General features: G+C 44.0%; 1 protein-coding gene across 1 annotated transcript in view; it reads left to right on the top strand.

The window, feature by feature from the left end:
• Positions 1-1,861: 1,861 nt before the first annotated feature.
• Positions 1,862-21,595, top strand: part of GPR137B (G protein-coupled receptor 137B) — a 28,974-nt gene continuing 9,240 nt past the window's right edge. Inside the window, exons 1-4 of the mRNA XM_037390835.1 lie at positions 1,862-2,373; positions 11,667-11,716; positions 16,821-17,043; positions 20,833-20,982. Coding sequence (XP_037246732.1) covers positions 2,005-2,373; positions 11,667-11,716; positions 16,821-17,043; positions 20,833-20,982 — 792 coding nt within the window. The 5' untranslated portion in view covers positions 1,862-2,004. The remainder of the gene's footprint in view (positions 2,374-11,666; positions 11,717-16,820; positions 17,044-20,832; positions 20,983-21,595) is intronic.

Raw genomic sequence — 21,595 nt, 5'->3', positions numbered from 1 at the left:
TATTTGTTATACATGCTGTCTAAACTCCTGCCCTTTATCTTCCCCATCTTTGCATAAGGAATATGATGGTCTAGGTACAGACAACTTCTCTGAAAAAGTTGCTTCAGTAACTGCTCAGCTTTCCATGTTCTACCCTTCTATTGAGTAAATTTTTCCAGGAAATACGCAGGGCCTAGGAGCAGGTGCCAATTAAAACTAAATCCAAGTTTATTTATGCTGAAGCCATAAAACTCTCTTTCTCTGCAACCTATAACATGCATGTACAGAGGTACATGTACATGATTATTAGTGCTTTGATATTTCTTACTGTCTTTCCTCTTTCCCATCATTTACTGTGTGTTCTATTTCTATATGTAGTCAAATTGGCACAGTCACTTGGTGCTGTTATTACCCTGCTTCTGTAAGCTGTTTATCCAGGATTTCCAAATTGCTGCTGGTAAAGGTCTTAAAATCATATCTAGACACCTTAAGTGACCTGATTTACAGGTGTGCTGAGAACCCACAGATCCCTTTCCAGTCAAAGTTTGCTTAGCACCTTTAAAATCAAACTGCTTATGTTTCAGTACCTAAACATGGATATTGGAACACAGCTTTAAGTGTTCAGTGTGGGTATTTTTAGGGCAGGATGGGCTCCACTTGGAGATCTTTTTAAAGCTATAAGTTAAAAAACTTAGTAATATAAATACAGCATATATAATTACAATAATTACATTTTTCAACAAAACCGTTGTTCTGACCTCCTCTTGGGGTGAGGCATTAATAATGTTTATTGTAGTTAACACTGAGTGTCAGTATCTGCATACCCTGAACACTGTGTTAGTTCACTACATGGACCCTTTCACTAAAGGAATCTTTTTTCACTGCTCACCAGACATGTGGGCTCCTCCTTGGGGATTATTCCAGTTAACAAGCACTTCTCATAATCAGCTTACTCTAAAAACATGGCAGTGCTCCAGCCATAACCAAGGTATCTTTTAAAAACCTTGTTATTTGATGGTATATGACGCTATACATGACCTAGAGATACATGAAGCATTTCCACCACACTACAAATGTCTAAACCACTCAGTTTCAGTTCTCACTTCCCACCCCCCTGAGTCAAACCCAGCAGCCTGCCATAGCACCTATTAATTTATAGATTTAATCCCAAGGGCACATCTGCACACTTGTGAGAAGGCGTGTCTGGTCAGCTGTTGCCACAGCGATGGCACAAATAGACAATGAAGAAGAAAAGAACCTGTAGCTGCATGTATGCTTTGATGAATTTGGGTATTTAGGGGGTTTTCTTTGTTCCAGTATATGCTGTTTGGAAGTCTTCATGTGCCTTTTCTCCCATTCTAATGAAATGTCTTATGTTAGAAGAAAAAGAAGATACTGGATGTGTTAGATTGGCTGTGCAAATTGTGTATTTCCTTAAAAACACAAAGGTTTCTGCAATGCAGAGTTGAACTGTTACAGCTTATTACAGTGGCTTGAATTTCATGAGTACTTTAAGGTGCTTAAAATTAGTCCTAATGAAATGCTGCTAAATAAAGTACTTGCTAAACGGGAAATAAGACAAAAAATCCTACAAAGATATGATGTGGCTACACTGGGAAAATGTCAGGTACTTGCTTCTTGTAGAAAATAGAACATTATTTAACTAATTTAAAATCCAGATAATTTTCCTTAGGAAAAAAAAAAAAAAAAAAACCCAGCAGTAAACTGTTCAGGGGCTGGTAGATTTCTTTGTTTCTAGAGGATGGTAAAGATTCGTGCACAAACATCAGCAAAGGGCAGCTTTCTGAGCTGTTCCCTGCCAATTGCTGACAAAGGCAGTCCTAATGAATCATTCTGAATTGTGATCATGTGCTACCAGCCCACAGTGAGCTGCCAAAGAGGAAGTGCAGCTTGTTTTCTTTCATTTTCTTGATTCCTATGCTGTAGGAAGATGAAAGGAGAAGGAGGAGGAGGCAACAGCGGCAGCCAAACTTAATAAATAATTCTGACGATTCCTGATATCAAATGGAGGCCCCTGAGTGGGACCCACTGAAAAATGACACCCTTCCGCCGACCCTGACGCCAGCTGTCCCTCCGTATGTGAAGTTGGGGCTGACCATTGTATATACTGTTTTTTATTCACTGCTTTTTGTGTTCATCTATGTCCAGCTCTGGCTGGTCCTTCACTACAGGCACAAGAGGTTCAGTTACCAAACTGTCTTTCTGTTTCTGTGCTTGTTTTGGGCCTCTCTTAGGACTGTGCTCTTTTCATTTTACTTCAAAGACTTTGTCACAGCAAATTCTCTCAGCCCCTTCATCTTCTGGCTTCTCTATTGCTTCCCAGTTTGCCTCCAGTTTTTCACCCTGACCCTGATGAATCTTTACTTCACACAGGTAAGCAACAGATATTTGGTCGATTAAATCTGACAGAATGATAAAGCACGATTTTGTAAGAATGATAAGAAAAATGTAATTTACAAAGGTACCTTGGCAATGCAAAAAGCAAATTTCAGTTATTTAGTTGGGAATTTTAACTTTTGATTTATATGCAAGTGATCAGTGTTACAATGAAACTGGAGCTTGAAGTGATCATTTCAGGAATGGCAAATAATCTACTGTCTGTTAAATGGATATAATTTAGTTTAAGGTTGTGGGGAAAATGTATAGGAGAGCTTGAAGCCTGGACACCCAAAATGTGGTTCTATTATTATTCTTTATTGTTGTTGTTATCAGACTTAATACACCTCCTGGCTTGTGTGCAGTCAGAATTGTAATTTCTGATTTTACTGGCAACCCCCCACTCCAGTTTTCCCTAAGTTGAGTAACATGTTCCTGAGCGAGATTTCTATTCTGTGTATCACAGTCAAAACTGTGGGTTGAGTCCTACTGCAGACCCAAATGGTCTGTATTACAAATATGTCCTCTATTTCAAGGATGCTGTGATGTAAAGGTAAATTAGCTATATAGCAGGGTAAAGGAAATAGCATCTGCATTTCAGAAAGAGGTCTTGGGAGTGTATCTGTGCTGTGGACAGCTGAGCAGCCAGGTGAGTTAAGCTGCACAGCACTCCGAGTTGCTGCAGTTAGACTTGCTTAGATGTACTTATGGGGAGCTTGGGTATCTTGGCACTGGGCTGCAGGACGGGATATTGGCATGCTGAGGCAAAGAAAGGCTGTCAGGCTTGCCTAAGATCCCACAGGAAGCTTGCGGGAGGGCAGGGACTGGATTCTGCATCTCCTCAATCCCACTATGATGACTGGAGCAGGAAGCCAAGCCTGCACTCAGGTGACCCTTGTTGAAGTCTGCTTTCCCAGTGCAGGGGTAGTTGGCCAGGAGAGCACCAGCCTGCCCTGGAGCACCCCTGGCTGTGCTCAGGATGCTTTGGGCATTGCTGTGTTTCCCACTTGGAACTAGCTCAGTGCCTGGATCTGGGTGCTTCTGTAGCACCCACAGTGTTTAACAGTGCTCTGTGGAGATTAGGGGCCTCTCAATTCTGAACATCCTGGCTGGAGAGGTCAGGCTGTGTTAGAAAGCTGCCATCCCAGAGCTGAAAAAGCAGCAACAGTAAGCATGACAGCTCTAAGAGGATCACTTGAGTTGTAGAGGGTATTAAATACTTGGAACCACGTACACAGTTTTGTGCTTGGGTTTACTTTTCTGGATTCAGTGTCTGAAACACCTGCTAACTCAACCCACTCCACTCCCTGGGACTTGAGATATATTAAAGGATTACAGGAACCTTTCATCTAGATGGTACTCAAATCCAGCTCAGGCATGTGGTGACCTAAGTTTTATCCCATAGCTATTGTGAGAGTCATTTGATAACGGTGTGGTTCCCCAGGGGCAAATGTCCATCATCGCACAGTCCATCCCCATCACAGTGGCTGGGACTAAGTCATAGCCCTAGGTCCGATTCTTCCCTCAGCCACACATGCAGGGCTGCTGTGGAAGTCTGGAGGCAGAATGCAGCATCTCTTTGCCAAGAGAAGCCGAGGCTGGCAAAGTTGGTGTGAGTATGGGGGGGGGGGGGGTGCACAGCAGTCTGCACTCTGTGCATCAGAGTGCCAGCACTTGGGGCTTACTGTTGTGGGTAACTGCTTTCTTTCATCTAAGGAAGATCTAAAAAGGGACCATACAGAGTGCACACATATGTCCTTTTAACTTATTTTTGGCATTGCTGTCTGATACTGTTCAGGAAGTAAAGTCCGTGGTTGGAAACAGAAAAAATGCTAAGGCTATCAGTTCTGCCTTTGAGACAATTTCTGCTTTGTCATCGTGAATCCTCACATTCTTCTGCTGAGCCCCTCTGTAAAAGAGTGCAATGGTTACATGTCTTGCAGAGCTGTTCTGAGGCTTTTGCAACAATATTTGCAAGGGACTTTCAGAGTCTGTGATGTGCGTCATAATCTTTAAAGACCGTGGGTCACTGTAGACAGGCATATTATTAGTAGTGTTGCTTGCTTTAGAGCTGGTTGCTCCCAGTGAAATCTCATCTCAAATATCTCCCCAGCCAAAACAAAGTCTTAAGAAATACAAGCAGTCATTGTATGAATATAATGTAAGGCACAGAATAAGTGCACAAATTTTAAATCGCTGTTATTAATTCTTTACTTCTAACCATTGAGAGGTGGTTTGGCTTGAAATTCAGCATCTTCTTGAGACTGTATATTAAATATGCATCTAGCTTTCCGCAGTAGGCAAGCAAGAACTAGTGTGAAAGGGGTGGGGAGAGAGAATTTTGTTTTCAGTAATGGCTTATAACTTAACAGACTTGTTCAGAAACAACTTTTATCCTTTTTTCTCTAGAAGGCAGGCAAGAAGGGTCCGCAGCTGTGTCTCATTGCATGAAAACCGTACTATTGACCTGGTGCTTACTTAGCCAGAGGGAAAGAAGCGGTCTATCTATAGTATAGGGACAGAGGACTGAAAGAAACCTTATGGGTCTCTGAAATTTGCAGGTGTTTGTTGTCTGCTGTACAGCACCCACCATTTCTAAATATGGCACTGCCAGGAAAAGTTTTAGACACAGATGTGAGAAGAAAAAGTGATTCAAAAAATATTGCAAATCCTCCTGGCCAAACAAAAAAACTCATCTGGCAAGTGCCCGAGGGCACTTTTCAGAATAATAAGTACCTTTGAACTTGACAGAATGTTAGCCACAACTATTCTCTTTTTAATAGGTATCCTAAAGCAATTGGGACACAAATTTCAGCTTTATTTTATGTGTAGCAAGACACATAAGCCACAATGACGTTGGTGCAGCAGGGGTTGTTCCCAGACTTGAGCATCACCATCAGCAGATAGAGCCAAAGGAGCTGTAATACGTTAGGGTAGGTTGCCGAAGCAGGGGACATGTGAACAAAAGGGAAGCTACCATCAAAAGAGTTTTGACTCAGAATAAAGATTCTCTGGATTAAGAGCCAAGTTCAGGGTCCTTTGCGAAGGTCTTGATGCTCTATTTAGGGCAGAATAGAAAGGGTGCTGCAGATAAGGCTTGCATAATATTAGCTCCTCTCAGAAATCCCATGCTGGAGAAAATACATGTGGTTTCTAATGAGAGCACTAGATTTATTAATTGTGTCTATTCATTCTCTTCTGAAGAAAAAAAATAAAATAATGTGACCTACCCTCTTAGGATAAGTCTGTCTACTTAGAAATCATTAAAATAAATCTTGAGTGAAATGAGATCCAGCAGCGCTTTTGTAAAACAGTAGCGCAACACCAGCTAATAACTGCATTGTACCAGGCCGGAGCAGCTCCCTGATACTGATCCATCAGATAGAGAGCTGAAGTGTGCCTTTCCACCTAGGGCTAAAAAGCCCATAGATATGTTTGCCTTACACCTGCAGCTCCCATGGGTTTATTTTGCTGCTTGATAAAACGAAGACTGCAAACTGGCAAATAATATATTTTCCACTTTACGTGACTCCAGACAGGGAGAATCCCAGGACTCAGGCACTCTTTTATTTATGTCCTGCCTAGCCAAATCTTCCCTGCCCCTGACAAGGGCAGACTGAGGTGAGTCCTCAGGCTTTACGGTCAGTGTTGTGGGCAAAACGGTAAAGAAGGTCTGGGAAATAAAGTAATAAGTTGCCTTTTTTAGCGTGAGTGAGGGGTGGGCAGGGAAGGGCTGGCTTCGCCTTGTCCTGTTTGCTCAGACTTGGCATTTCCCTGGGGAAAGGATACAAATGAAGCAGAAGGGAGGCTAGGATGGAGGGTTACGGACTCAAAAAACAAGGTGTGGGCCAATGTCAGTAAGCTGTAGGGGATGCTGGAAATCCCAGGCCTTCCCTGTGGCCGGGCACAGCAAACCATTTGGTAGGCTGTAAGTTTAATCATCAGGTTGGGAACTTCTCAAGGGCCTAGGGCACGTGGTGCTGAGCTAGGGAACTGTGAGGCTGTATGGATGGAGAAGGGCTGGTAGGCAGATTTACCTCTTCTTCCTCCTCCTTAACCATCTTCCCCTTTCTGTGGCATGCAGACTGAGAAGCTCACCCTGCCTCCCAGGCAGGGCTGATGAAGTCAGGGACTTTCAGAAGAAGAGAAGTGGTACAGAGTAAGACACTTGAGAGGGGAGCTGGCCATGCTGGAAGTGCCTGGCAGGGTGGGGTAAAACCAGCACAAGGCTTTTGGAGAGGTTAGATGCATCTCAGTGGAACTGGGACACATATTAGCTCTGGGAGCAAAATCAAGAGAACTTTTCATCCTCTAGTTACCGGGGTTAACATTTCAAAAGTAATACCACCAGTGACAGAACAGAGAGAGCTTTTTATGTAGGAGAAAGATTTATTTTTAGTGGAAATTAATACACCATATATTATAAAACATTATTAATTTAAAGCATGCTTTAGATGTACATAGAAATACACAGGGGTCTAACTACAGATGGTAAAGCACTAGCAAATACGGTTGGCGTAAAATGTTGCCCTCAGTGTTGGATCTATAGGAGACAAATTGCAACTGCAGCAGACTGGCAGGCTGTCAGCACCCGACATGAGGAATGAGGTCGGGTGTCTTAGAAAATAACTGGATATATGGAACGTACACGTGCAAGTTTACTGTGGCTGCCAGCCCCACAATGGTCCCTGTCCTTTCAGGATTATTTTTACCAATTTACACAAGACTGAATGCAGTAGTGAGTTATGTTGCCCATGTCTGTAGGCCTTATAAACCACGTAGAGTCTAGAGAGTAGAGGGGAAAGTTGCGTATTTTGGGGAATCTGATCCAAATGAAAGAATGCACACGGGAGAAAGAGAGAAAGGGCTTGGGACTGGAAGATACACAGCAGAAGAAATGTATATGTGCTGATGGTGAGGGCCTCTGGGCCTGCATGAGGTTGTGGTGTATTTTCAGGGTGCAAAGAGTTTACATGCAGTGTGACAGAGGAAGAGAGGGGCAGTGGTGAAAGAAACTTGGAAGGAAAAGTACGTGCTATGTTCCTTACAGAGATTTTGAAATAAGAACTGGTAAATACAGCTGAACTTCATTCCTGTGCGGAGGGCCAGCTTGAGACGTGCACAAGCACTTAACACATACCTGAGGCTTTTTGGTAAGCTGAGCTGTAGCTCCTGTAAGAGTGAATTGATCAGCTAGCACTAGAGGTCCAGTGGAGGTTTGTGCCAGCTGTCACATCAGCACAGCTATATCAGAGCATGGACTGAAAATTGCTCCAGTGAGGTTTTCTGCTTCTTTTGCTCTGGGAATATGTGCCTTGGCTCTGACACCTGTTTCATTGATACTTACAGGGCTGGAGTGGCTCCTGATTTAAACCCCTTAAACTACAGCAGCCTGGCTCTGTCTGCGTACTCTGCTGCCCAGCAGCTCTGCAGAGCTCTCTGCAACCGAGCTGCTGCTGGGCTCCTGTGCCACCCCCCTGCTCCTCTGCTGGGGCCTGGTAAAATGTCTTTGAGGTCTGCTGTTTACATCAGTTCCTGCAACAGAAATTTTCCCTGGCTGTATGAAGGACTTTTTGGAGTCCTTTTGTACTGCTGCGTTTTTATATGCCAGACATATACCTCAGGGGGGTGGAGGAGGGAGTGTGAGAATCTCATTTGAGGTTTCTAGTCCTCTGGCAAAAACAAGGAGTCAAAACAGGATATTTCTCCTTTAAAGAACAAGCAAAAGGGGAAATACTTCTAAGAAAAGAAAGTAACCCTTCAGACATCAGAAAATTAGTAGGGACTTTCACTGAGTTTTCTGTGTTGCTGTTCATCTTGGGGTTCTCTGAAAGGTCTTTTTAAAGAAGTCTGCCTTCTGCTTGCTGTTTAATCTATTCTTAGGAACAGCCTGGTTTGCTCTGGTTTGCTGGAAGACTTGCTTAGATGACTCAGATATTGACTGGAAGCTTTCTCCACGCTGTTGCGGGGAGGGGCCATTGAGCAACCAGTCTCGAGCTAAATGACTGTTAAAAGCAAAAAGCTGCACCCACGCATGTAAGGTATATTGACATCAGCTTCTGACATCCTTATTCCCACTGAATAGGCTTTTATTCTGTGACAATCACATTGCTTTCATGAACTAAGGCCCCATCAGTGTTTAAGCAAAGGTGGCAGAATGTGGCCAGCTGTGTTTCTGTCTGGCAGTGAATTGGTGAAAGTGTCCACATTGTATGCTGTGGCTTTCATTCTATGTAGCATCCATTTTCTAAACTGTTAATTTTCTTTCTCAATGGCCATTTTTCTCTGATAAAATTCAGAAGCTTTTATTACAGAATCATAGAATTTTCAGGGTTGGAAAGGTTGGAAGAGACCTCTGGAGATCATCTAGTCAACCCCCTGCTAAAGCAGGTTCTCCCAGAGCAGGTTGCACAGAATCACGTCCAGGTGGGTTTTGAATGTCTGCAGAGAAGGAGACTGCACAGCCTCTGGGCAGCCTGTGCCAGTGTTCTGGCACCCTCAGAGTAAAGAAGTTTTTCCTCATATTCAGGTGGAACTGCCTGTGTTGCAGTTTGTGCCCGTTGCCCCTTGTCCTGTTGCTGGACACTACTGGAAAGAGTCTGGCCCCATCCTTTTGACACTTACCCTTAAGATATTTGTAAACAGTGATAAGATCCCCCCTCAGCCTTCTCTTCTCCAGGCTAAACAGGCCAAATGCTCTCAGCCTTTCCTTCTAAGGCAGATGCTCCAGTCCCCTCATCACCTCCGTAGCCCTCCGCCGGACCCTGCCCAGCAGTTCCCAGTCTCCCTTGACCTGGGGAGCCCAGCCCTGGACACGGCGCCCCAGGTGCGGCCTCCCCAGGGCAGAGCCGAGGGGCAGGATCACCTCCCTGCCCCTGCTGGCCACGCTCCCCCTCACGCACCCCGGGGTCCCGCTGGCCCCTTGGCCACCAGGGCTCACTGCTGGGACAGGTCCAGCAAATGTAGAATCACAGTAACAGCTGTTCTGGTGATCTCGCATCTGGAGATCCTGCTGGGTCTGCTGCAGGAACATCATGTTTGACTTTAGATAAGTTATCCACGGAGCTTTTGCTTGGTAGGGCAGCCTTGGACTGGTTTATATGATGGGACTGCTTTGTGACATTAGATGGATGAGTGGATCATTTGGGAGAACCACAGGAGATGGTATTCAGGAACTTATGAATTTTCTAGGTTGTGTGGACCCAGCACGACTCATTGCCTGCTGCAAATTGCTTGTCTTGTGCAGTTCTTTGCACCGGCTCTGAATACTTCTGTTCAGTCCAGCTCCTGAAAACTGTCAAAATTAACGGTACAACATGTGTGAGTAGGTGCTACTTAGAACAGGTGAGGATTGTGGAATGGCCCTAGAGACAAGTTTTACTTGTTTAATTTCACTGAGGTCAGGAATCTCTTCCCTCCCACTTGCCCACAGTCTCTTCTAGAATAAGCAGAACAGGCGGTAAGTCTTGTACAAAACGCATGCATGAAGTATTTTGAACCCCACCTCTTCTCTAAAAACTGACAGCCCCTCTCTATGCACCATGGAAATGCAGAACATTCACAAGCCTCTTGTACCTCTCCTTCCAGTAGCACATAAGTAAAACAACATAAAATTTCTTCCTGAACTCCTGTGAGAATTCATGATCCAGGAATTTGGAGAATGAATCACAAAAATCTTTTGCGAGGGACACTGCCCGATGTGTTAACTATTTGAAAACAGTATCAATGGCTGCAGAATATTTTTAGATATTTCCCCCACCACCACCAACTTTTCAATTTTATTCTCAGCTATTTTTTCTAGGGCCTGCTGAAAAGCTCAGTGTTCTTTGCTGGTTCAGCTAGTGCTAAGCAGGCTGATGCGTCACAAAAATAATTTCCATGTCAAGGCAGCTGTTTGTGGTGAATAGGAGTTAAATGACAAGTTGTTCCAGGAGCACTGGAACAAGTGAAGCCTGATTTTCTCCAGATCTATGTCTCATGCTTGACTTTCAGCTGCTTCCATAACTGGGGCATTTCTTATACTTTGCTGTGCAGACTCTCATATTGGGTGATGCGTAGGATCACTATGTAGGGTTCTCCTGACAGAGGTCATGTATATCAGGTGCATTTATAGAGTTCCTTACTTCTGTTGCTTCCTCAATTTTCAGGAGGGTGATAAAAGGATCATGTCTTTGATGCTTCAAGTATTTTTCCGTCAGTTCTCTGAATGGAGTATTTTAAGATTAGCGGGGGGACAGATAACAGGTTGACAGGCAGACACATGCCTACACATACATAGTGATCATGTAAGTCCTGTTTCCTTGGGAAAGCATGATAATCATAGCAAATATTATGCAAGCTATACTAAAGGGCATGCAAAACCAAGTTAAATGGGTAAGGCAGGATAACTCAAGGAGAAAATGATTAGGAAACAACCCAGAATAAGTCATACGCATGTGTTTTTTTGTAATACTAGCAATCAGTGTGCTTCAGTGTTGGTTAAAAGGACATTTGTAAACAGAGTGTGTTTGGAAACCATGTTAGCTTAGAAAAAATCAGTGATGCTTTCCTGTAATTTTTTTAACAAATAAGATATAAAATATGCTAATGTATTTTTGTATAATTTCTGATGGTGGTTAAAAAACTGTGGTTGATACACCTAGCTACATTACAGAAAACATGTCAGTATTTTGCCTTTTCTGTTACAGCAAGGTAACTACTGGGCCTGAGCCACCTCTCTATAAAAATACATATTGTTGCATAGTGAACAGACAGTCAACAGAAGCCAAATAATACCTCACAGTAAAATAATGAGTTTGATTCTCAACAGCATCCTTTGGGCAATATAACATGGATACAAACTTATATATCCGATTTCCCGCCAGGGTACTGTGATGGGCTCTTCAGGCGAGCAGCGCATCTGACCCAACATGCCAGTTTAAGGTGGACTATGTGAGAGATGTACTGTTCGGTCATGTAAGAGCCTGAACAGTATTACTTGCCTCTATGATTACACTGGCATTGGTCCTCTTGTGAATACTGGTGTAAAGGACCTTATTCCCAAGCCAGAGTTAGTGAAAATAAAGGTGTAGACATTTTGTATACAAGAACATTGTGATCACCCACTGAGTGGTTTTGATACTTTGCTTAGAGCTTGTCTGCCATGGATAAGCAATAAATGCAAATCTGTTATGAAATGAAACCTATCATTACATGCCTTGTGACCTGTGAGACAGGATTCCTGTGGATCACAGTGTCTTTCTTTACTTACATGTATCCTATGTTTGATGCAATATTTTTCTGTTTTGCAGGTGATTTTCAAAGCTAAGTCAAAATATTCCCCAGAACTACTGAAATACAGGTAAGAACTGTGGAAATATCTAATGTGGTAAAGAAGAGTAGCCATGCTTTTTGCGAAGGACTACATCTTTTATAACTTGTGGCTTATCTCAGCTATTCATATTTATATACCAATGTTTTATGATGATGGTTCTGAGGCCAGCTTCTTCCTATGACATTTAGAAGTCTGTCATTTCACAACACAATTTATAGACATTCACATATTTCAAAGGCAAATATTTTTTCAAATGCAAGCAGAAAACACTCACCCTCGTGATTTGTTTACAGGTTCTTAACATTTGTATGGCTAGGTGAATTCAGATCCAGTGCTTTGGTAAAGGTAGCAGATGTATTTATTTTGGCAGGAACGAGTGGGACTGGGTATGTATTAATCCATGAGGTCAGTGGTAATAAAAGACTCAAAAGTTTGAGAGAAGAGTTGTGAAGGGGAAGAGCTAGAGTGAATAGATTCAGCTTGATGATGTGTTTGGGAGCTCACAGGTAACCTCCCCTGACTCCGTAGAGTTAAGGTTATGGTAGCTTTACATTTAGGTGGAGAGATTTGTTTGGGATCTTGTGGAGCAGCAGAATTTGTCAGGAACTACTTGAAAGCTCCCCAAAGGGCAGTAATGTCCAGAAAGCTGAGGAAGCTCAGTAAATTAATGTTTATTGTGGCAGTACCTAAAAACCTCAGCCAGGCAAAGTCGTTTATATGGTGGTGGGGCTGGAGGGAGTTGTCTCCATTCTAAAGAAAGACTGTATAATCTGAATTCAGGGTAGGAAAACACTAATTCGAAACTGAAATCTGACCTCTTACTTGCTGACTGTTAGGAGAACATACTCCTGTATCAACAGATCAAATATTAACATTGTCCTTGCCCTGGAAGGTTTGGTATCCAATAGGGTTTTGATACAGCTGGAGAGGCGATCGTCTGGAACAAGTGCTTCAGCAACCATGTTTGGTAGAATGGCAGTACAGTGAGAGCAGGCTTGGGGTGGGCCGGGCTCGGGCTGGTGAGGGTACGGGGCGTGCAGAGTGTGAAGGCTGGCTGAGGGATGTGGACTCCACGCTGAACCGCAGCTGATGCAGAAATTGTCAGGGTGGGAACAGAGAGTCTTGCATCTATTTTGGTGGCCTCAGGAATGCTTTCAAGTTAGTCGGTCTGTGTATATACCTTGGCCGCATCCCAAACCACAAGGGGCGAGATCTGGATGTTCCCTGATAAACGCTGTGGCATACAAATACTTTCACCCCTCTTTGCGCTCTGGTTTCTGTGGGAAGGAAATCCAGGAGCATGGGCAGGCAGACAAGCACAGCACACGCCAGCCAGCTCCCCAGCCAGCTCCCAGTGCAGGTGTGCCTGCCCCTGATGCTACGCATAGGCAAGAGGAACAGAGGATGGCTTTGCACAAAGCCTGGGCTGCAGGTTAGGGTGGTATGGGGCAGGTCCGTGAACATGTTCCTGGCTGGCTTTAGAGATGAGAGGTAGAAGCTTTGAACCTCATCTGTTACTGATGTCTGTGGCAAGGCTTTATTCCTGAAAACGGCTTGAAAATGTCTTTCTTCAAGCAAAGGGATCTTGTGATACTTAGTCAATGCTTGTGGTGATATTTAGTCAATGCCTGTGAAGTAACTACATTAGCACCCTGCATGTAGTTCTTGGAATGTTTCCGTTCCTAAACACTTTTGTATTGTGACTGGAATTATTCATGCACAGACTACCCTCCCCAGAACAGCTCCATGTCCACCCAGACTCTTGCCTCCTGCATTTCTAACACAGATCAGTCTTGGATCTGGTCTAGCCTTTTCTGTCTTATGCAGGTCTGTTGATGAAAGACTTCAGTAGTATTTTGTTTTAATATCTAGATCTCTTAGCATGGATGTGGTTACTCTGTGTAAAAGAGCCATGTAAATAAAGCTGACCTCGTTTCTATCTTACACAGGGCAAGTGGGGTGCTGTAGCACGTGCATGCTCACAGCTGAGGTCCTGGATCTTAATTGTAACAGGCTCATGAAAGATCATAGAATCACAGCGTAGTTTGGATTGGAATGGACCTTTAAAAATCATCTAGTCCCACCCCTGTCCCATGGGCAGGGACATCTTTCATTAGAGCTGGTTGCTCAAATCCTGATGGAGAGATGGATGATGATTGATAGAAAGATGGATGGCTGGCCTGCAGACAGGGGCTGGAGTCTGCACTTACTGAGTTTGATCTTTCTTCATTGCTGGATGTTCACTTTTTGGTGTTTTCCTCCCCATTTTCATTAATGAAGTGTCAGACCTTATTGTCTGGTATTGGCAGTTCTGCAGTCAATAATGGCAACATAAACGGGGCAAGAGGATCTCAGAAATCAGAATCATTTCAGATACAGAAAAGGCTGATAAAATCCTATCGGAGATCCAGAATATTAAGTCAGCTTTACTGAGCACAGCTTTCATGATGTTGTCACTGGCAAAAGAGCTCAAGGTGAAGCCTGTGCCAGACCAACTTCATATTTAAACAGTCCTTCTGCACGTCTCCCTGGGCTTGGGGTTTTCTTACAGTCACTGGGTTTGGATGAGGCTTGCAGTGCTGTGTGTGCACACCTTGTTAGCACACAAGCCTCAGACGCTGTATGGTTTTTCAGGAAACCACGTACAGAATGCAGTAGTTTCAAACAGATTTTCATGTTTCCACGTTGAAAAAGGCAAAACTCACGGCATTCATCTGAAGTTTGATTTTAAGCTCAAAGGAAAACTTCAGGGTGCATCCAGCCTGACACAGAGAGAACAGAACACCCTGGCATGTGCCTTCCCCAGTCAAACCAGATTACATATGGCTCCTTTTAAGGGACTAGCTCCAAAGTGGGGATTAGGCACAACAGGCTTTTGAACAGTCACTGGTGCAATCTGGAAGCACCTCTCCTACCCTACTTTTCTGTTTTCTAAAAAGCCCCACATGCTTATTCGTGCCTTGTAGATGCCCTTGTAGTTGAGATGTAAGGATACGTTCTGCCTTTAAATGAGCTAGGGATGCTTTCTGCAGCTGCAGAAACCCTAAAACTGCCCTGAGAGACGCAGCCTGCGTCTCCATCAGTGCTTATTCAGAAGTCCAGCAACAAGGCTTCTATTGTCAAAACAGGCAGCCGTTTCCCCAGCCACATCATGTCAATAAGGGGGATGGAAGATCATTATGTGAAGAGCTGCACAACCGACTGGCCATGACGGCTCACCCTGGCACGTACGGGAGCGTGTGGGCATGAGAGCATGACAGTGCTTTTTTTTTTTTTTTTTTTTCCCCCCCTAAACTCCATCAAGGAGAAGCCCGACCTGGAAGCCTCTAAGCCTTGCTGGTTGCAAGCCAGCACCAAGGGCATGCAGACTGCGCTGAAGCAGAAGGTCCCCTTGACTAAGATGAGCAAAAAGAGAGCATGTACCTACTGTCCTGCGAGTGGGCAGCATGCCAGAGCATACCTTTCCTCATAAGCTCAAACCCCGCAAGAATATTTTACCTGCACTACAATAGAGGACCAAAGATGAGACTATTAAATCTTTAGACTTTGGGAGGGGAACGAAAAGAAGGCACATGACTGCCACTTAAAGACTTTTGAGATCTTGGTATGTAAATGTACCACCACCGTAACTAGGAACTGCATTCTCCAGAGGAAGCCATGTGGGAGAGGAGCTTCGGGACTGCAGGGCTTTCAGCATTAGACTGTGAGGTTTAAAGAAACTGCCTCTAGCTGCTTATCCTAAGAACAGAGCCCTGCCCTGGAAGGTTAAGAATAAGCAGAATCTTCTCCCTGAGAGGGAATTTCCGTGACTGGCAAGGAAAAGGCAGCATCCTCGATCACTGCCAGATATAACTGGAAAGAAGGGCGCTGATTCACAGGCAGGGACTTTCAGGCTTTCAGTTCTCCCTGTTAACACATTTAAAAGGTCTCAAAGATATACCCCTTCTTTCCTTGCCCTCTGAAAAGAAGCCAGCTATGCTTCAGGTTTGTAGCTGTATTAATGCTATCAAAAAGGATATGAATGTGTGAAAGGAGAAGGTAACCATTGGGTAAAGTATTTTTAAACAATCAGAACTGGATTCCTCAGGGACAGTCTAGATGTTTGTTGTTGGCCAAATTCAAAGTTTCCAGCAGGCGTGAAAAGCTGTGGCCGAAACCTCTTGTTCAGTGACTGCAGATTATGACCCTTATCAGTAACTGTCTTGGTCAGCAATGATATTGAGGTAAGCAAACACCTGAAATGGAAACATGCCTTCTTTAAAAAAAAAAAAAAAAAAAAAATTAGTGAAAAGCTCCACAGCTGTGTGTAGGTGTAAAGAGGAATTAGAATCAGCTTTCCTTGAGTATGTGGTATACTTACACTGCAGGCTCAGTGCTGGGTAGGTGGGGAAAAAACAGATGGAGAAAACCAGTTCAACTTCTGAGCTTCTGTCTGTCAGTCTTCTCTTCCAGCTCTGCTCCTGTGGTTGTGGAAATGAACCTTTTGCCCAGCATAGATGGCAAAATGCCAACCCAGAATCAATATGCTTATTTAAGTTTCTTGGTGTTTCTTCCAAGAGGTTGCCCATGCCCCAGTTATTTAGGCAAAGGGACAAAGAAAGATGCTGGGGAACCAGTAATTCAGAGATTTTAACTACTATTAGATGCTTCCCTAATTTAATACGAAATCTGATGGCAAACATCAGCAGTCAGTGATGCTTCTCATGGCAGTGGTGGGGTGGTAAAACCAGAGTCAAAACCAGTCCATTCCAGGAAACTCAACCTTTTGTGAGATTTCTCCTGTCAGTGAGCAGTGAGAGGGTTTGCGCTGTTTATGAAGTGCACGCTCTAAGAAAGTACGTATGTATTTAAGTACTGTGCTGTTGTATTTCTGCTGCAAACAGTCTTCCAAGTTTTGCTGCTTGGGATTAGTTTCTTTACTTACAGCTTGTTGTGTAACTGTAAAAACAGGTTTGAAACGAGCCAAGTTAATCTCTCCAGCAATTTGGAGCGCTTTGATTTGGGCTCAGATGGCTGGTCGCTGTGGCAGTCCGCCACGTGCAGCTTTCATTGCTCAGAGTGGACCTTCCATCTCATGACTGACACTTTGCTGAACAATGTTGCTAAAACTGTTTTCTCCTCACTCTCCCAGGTTGCCCCTCTACCTGGCTTCTCTTTTCATAAGTCTCCTCTTCCTCTTGGTGAATTTAACATGTGCAGTATTGGTGAGGACACAGAATTCAGAGAGAAAAGTCATTGTCTCTGTCCGGGTGGCAATTAATGACACGTTGTTTGTGCTGTGCGCTGTTTCACTCTCCATCTGCCTGTATAAGATTTCCAAGATGTCTTTAGCCAACATTTACTTGGAGTCCAAGGTAAGGTACATTTTCAGTTCTTTTCAAGTACCTTCTGAGAGACAAGGGCAGTGCAAAGCAAAGCCACGCAGTTCTTCAGATCCCCTGAAGCTGGAGGCCTTAAACCTTCACAGCTCACGTTTGGCTGGCCATCCTGTTCATTACATGAATTCAATATTAAGTGGCAGCAAGGGTGCCTTTGGCTAACATCAGTGACCCCAAAATATGTATTTTTGAGGCAGAGCTTATAGAATTTATTGACTGGAGTTTCTCACAGCTGTTTTTCAAGCGGATACTGCTTTCTCCAGGTCCCTGGCTGGAGACCACTTCATTTCAGTACTGCTACATAGAAGTGGTCTGTACTTCGGGATCCTTCAGCTTGTGAAATCATTGACTGCTTAAGTTAACTGTTTAAGGTAGCAGCATGCTGAAGATAAGCCAGACAGGGGAGTATGAATCTCCCTTTATACATTTGCAACCCGTCCTATAGATAATGAGAATGAATTTTAGAAGAAAATGCATTATAATTTAGCCAAATGGGGAGAAGGGGAAGTAAGTCTCTCCAATTACTCTACAAAATGCTCTTTAAAGAAATATTGTTAGGTTTACAGCTTTGGACACGTTCAGTGGTCAAGGCACTGGGGAACATCACATAAGCACGCAGCGTTTATTATAAAATCAGTGAAGATGTTTTGTGTCTATCAATAATGAAACAGAGCTTTCAAAGGTCCGTGCATTTGCGGTAGATAGTTAAATTTTAAATTACTAGTTTAACAAATAGCACATTACCACAACAAACCTCTAAAAAAAAAAGTAAGTTTCAGCTGCTATTTAGAAAATCTGATAATAAAATTCCTCTCTCCATTTAGTTAATCAGATGAAAGGAGTACTTTTCCTGTTTAATCAAATCTGGCCATACTGCACAACAACCGAGCTGAATACAAGATTTAAAAACACAGCTTAGTTTGTTTTGTTTCCTTCAAGCCTGTCATTTGCTGACCAAAGGGCATGGGCAATGGATTATTTTTACTAGTAAGAAAAGTTTTTCTACTGCTGCAAATCACAGAAGCATAAATCTCTGTAACAAAGCAGTGTTAACCTAAGGGAGGTTTTGGTAGATCACTTTGTTCCGTTTCCTCCTCCTGCAGGAAACCTGATCTTCTTTACTTCAAGCTATTTCACAAAACCCAAACAAACTCTAATACTATTGCAGACAGGAAAGGACAGAACACGGAGACGATGGAAGTTTGAATGTGGAAATGAGAATTAAAGAGCGCTTTGCTCCTTTCTGCTGACCTGAAATGGGAGTTCCTCTGGGGACTTCCAGTAGGATTTGACTGCACATACTTTAGGGATACAGATGGCTGGAGCTGGTAGTGGAAAAACATCCTGGTTTAATCTGCTACTGTTGTGCTGAAAAAAGTAGCTAAAGGGAAAAAATCCGTTCTCTGCAGTGATATGACAGAAGTAGTGCTGGCGATAACGCACCCTCTGTGGTGCATGTAGACAGGCATCGGTACTGGCAGCCTTTTATTTGCATCTCCCAAACACATTCACCTCCGTGACCTGGTGTGGGGGGGTGGCTGGGGTCCCTGTGCCAAGGCTACGACAGCACCAGGGAGGTGCCTGGCCCTGCCCTTAAGGTACCAGCTTGGGCCAGTTCTGTGCGGGCCAGAAGCATCACGCGGTGGGCCATGCTACCAGCTCAGGGCTCCCCCTCTTTTCGGCAGGGGCCTGTGACTGAAAAAGGACTCCTCTGGCGTTACTTTCACTGCTGCGCTCTCCCTGCCCCAAGCCACTAAGTTGATTTGACTGGCGGCAAAACCACGACACTTTTACCCCCTTTTTTTGTATTTGGTGGGATTGAAGTTTGTTAAATCTCTAGCATATCTAACTATTAACTAATCAAGAATGACAGCGATGTAAGGAAACCTGTATAGGGAAATACTGACCCTGTTCTGCTCTTCACTTGTGCTCTCCCCAGTCTGTAACACCGCTGATCTGGGACATGGGATGTGCCCGTCAGCAGCTTCTCCCTGCTCTCTCGCCCTCGGTTTCCATGACAGCATCACTGACTTGCCAGTACCAAAAGGGAACAGAGGAGTCCCTGGCAAACATTTCCTCTTTGTGGCATTTCCTGCTTGCTGGTCTTGCCACAGCTTTCACCACTGCCTACCATGCGTCTGCCTTCAACTACCACACAGCACCAGGCTCCCGACTCACTCCTGACAGGGCTGCAGGTTATGTCCCGGTGCATGGTGGTAGTTCCAGCGTGTTGTAAGCAGCAATTTAGTCAGAGAGGTTGACTGTACTGGGGGTTTTGTAATACTCCTGAGCCTGACTGTTCCCTGAATCAGTATTATTTTGCTGGGAAAACAGGCAAGCTAGTTTTCTGCAAGCTTTTCTGACTACTCCCTGAGCTCCTCTTCACTGACGCTCACCAGGGAGCGCAGACTGAGGAGCTGGATTGACAGAGCCGCAGGGACAACAGCCGCCAGCGCGAGTGAGCAGCAGAGGGGCCCAGGTAGGCTCCTAAAGGCCAGGGATTCAGGACATGGTGACTTGGTGACTTCCCCGGTACATCACTAGCCATGCAGTTATGCCTGTGCTCTACCTGCCACAGCGCTTTGGACATCTGCTCCTTGGCTGCCAGCCTGGAAGCGGAGTGTGTGAGTGGAGGGAACAGGGTGCAGACCTTCCAGCCTCCTGCACTGGTATAAAAGGTCCTGTGAGGGGAGAAGCAGCTTCCCTCTTGGCCTCTCTTTCTCACACAGATGAGAGGAGCCCGTCCCGGTGGTGTGGGTCTCTGCCAGGAGAAGGAGAGGGCAGGGCCAGTGAAGCAAATGACTGCAAGGTATCTTGCTCCTCTAAAAGCACGCAGAGCTGTAACCCATCTTTCCCCCTCTGGCTATGCAAAGCGCTATTTCAGAGCCAACTGCACAGAATTTACTTTGAGCTTCTTTCAAAGCCGGTCCTATTTTTGTACATCTGCCTGCCTCTGTGATCAGACTCACACTGATCTCTGTATCCATGGCTCCCGGATTCCTTCCTTTCTTGCTGCTACAACTCCTGTGCTGGTGTCTTAGCCTCCCCCAGTGACCTTCCCCACCTGACGCAGTGGTCAGGTGTTTCACTTATTCCTCTCACTGGATTAGGCTCTTTCCCCTGCTCTGCCCGGTCTTCTCTCTAGGGCTTAGGAACTGTTGTGATTTCACGCTTTGTAGTCTCATTCCTTCCCTTGTGCCCACGCTCCCACACACAGACTGCCCTGCCACGGTCCCTCTGCCTATAGGCTGAGCTTCCACTTTATCTTCTCTGTGTTGACACTAGGTAAGGCAGGATGTTCTGTTCCTCTGTGCTGCATTTAACTGCTGTTATGGTCTGCTCTGTACTTAGGAAATAGGTGCACAGCAAGCAGTTGTAAAAGAACGCAAGATTGCATCATGCCAGCATCTGATACAGGGTGCTCTATAGCTAATGCACAGCTGAAGGCTGAGTTCTCTTGCTCCATCTGATACCAAGTGTAGTTCTTACTCTGAATGTAGCGTTTGTACAATAAATAAGTTGTAGGAAATAGTCACAGCCCATCTTGGTAAGGGCTGGAACTGCTACCATTGCTGTAAACTACTGGAATAATAAAACACAGGAACATATATAGTATAGGATATGCTGATTAAAGAAAGAAAGAAAGAGAAAAAGTCAGTTGCGTTAGACAGAGTAGCATGAGAACCCCCAAAGTCCACACAAAGCAATGTTCTTCTCAATATTATTCCCGTATGAATAATAACTTGTGCTTAAAATCTCTTCCAGGGCTCATCAGTCTGTCAGGTGACAAGCATAGGAGTGACTGTTATACTACTTTATACCTCACGAGCCTGTTACAACTTGTTCATCTTATCGTTTTCCCAGACCAAGAAAGTCAATTCTTTTGATTATGATTGGTACAACGTATCAGATCAGGCAAGTATGAAAATATTTGCTAATGAGAAAAACTCATTCTTTATGTGATGGCTGATTTCCTAAATACTATGACAAGATGAATTAATGTATTTAAATCCTTTTCTTCTTTTCTATTATTCCATGCACTGAGATCGTTTTGCTCCAGGAATATAGATTTCTGGTAATTTCAGCGTAAGGAGCAAAAAAACCCTCAGTGCTAGCCAAATAATTAAAAAAATAATCAATCTTTTATTTACCTTAGTTTTATTGTTAAAAAAAGGCCTGTTATTAAAAAAGACAGGTGTTTTGTCCATTAGAAAGAATGTACTGTACTTGGAGAAGCAGAGAAACAGCACTTGATTCCACTGAAGTGCTCAGTCCTGGAGTCATCATCAAATCTCCTGTTGCCACCCAGGCTACAGAGTTACTTACTTTGATTCTGTCATTAGCAGAATAACTTTGTAGTTTGAGGATAAGACTAAGATTCTTACCACCCTTTAATTGCAAGTGACGATTCAGATTGAAAACTAACAGTGATAATAACACTAAAGGAAATAGCAGGGGATTCTTCATTGAATTTTATGAAATTTGGGCATCCGGCTCCGTTCTCTGCTGTGAAGCATGGAGTTAGGTC

This window comes from Falco rusticolus, chromosome 6, assembly GCF_015220075.1.
Source record: "Falco rusticolus isolate bFalRus1 chromosome 6, bFalRus1.pri, whole genome shotgun sequence".
NCBI classification, from domain to species: Eukaryota; Metazoa; Chordata; class Aves; order Falconiformes; family Falconidae; genus Falco; species Falco rusticolus.
This window is presented reverse-complemented; position numbering and strand designations above follow the sequence as displayed.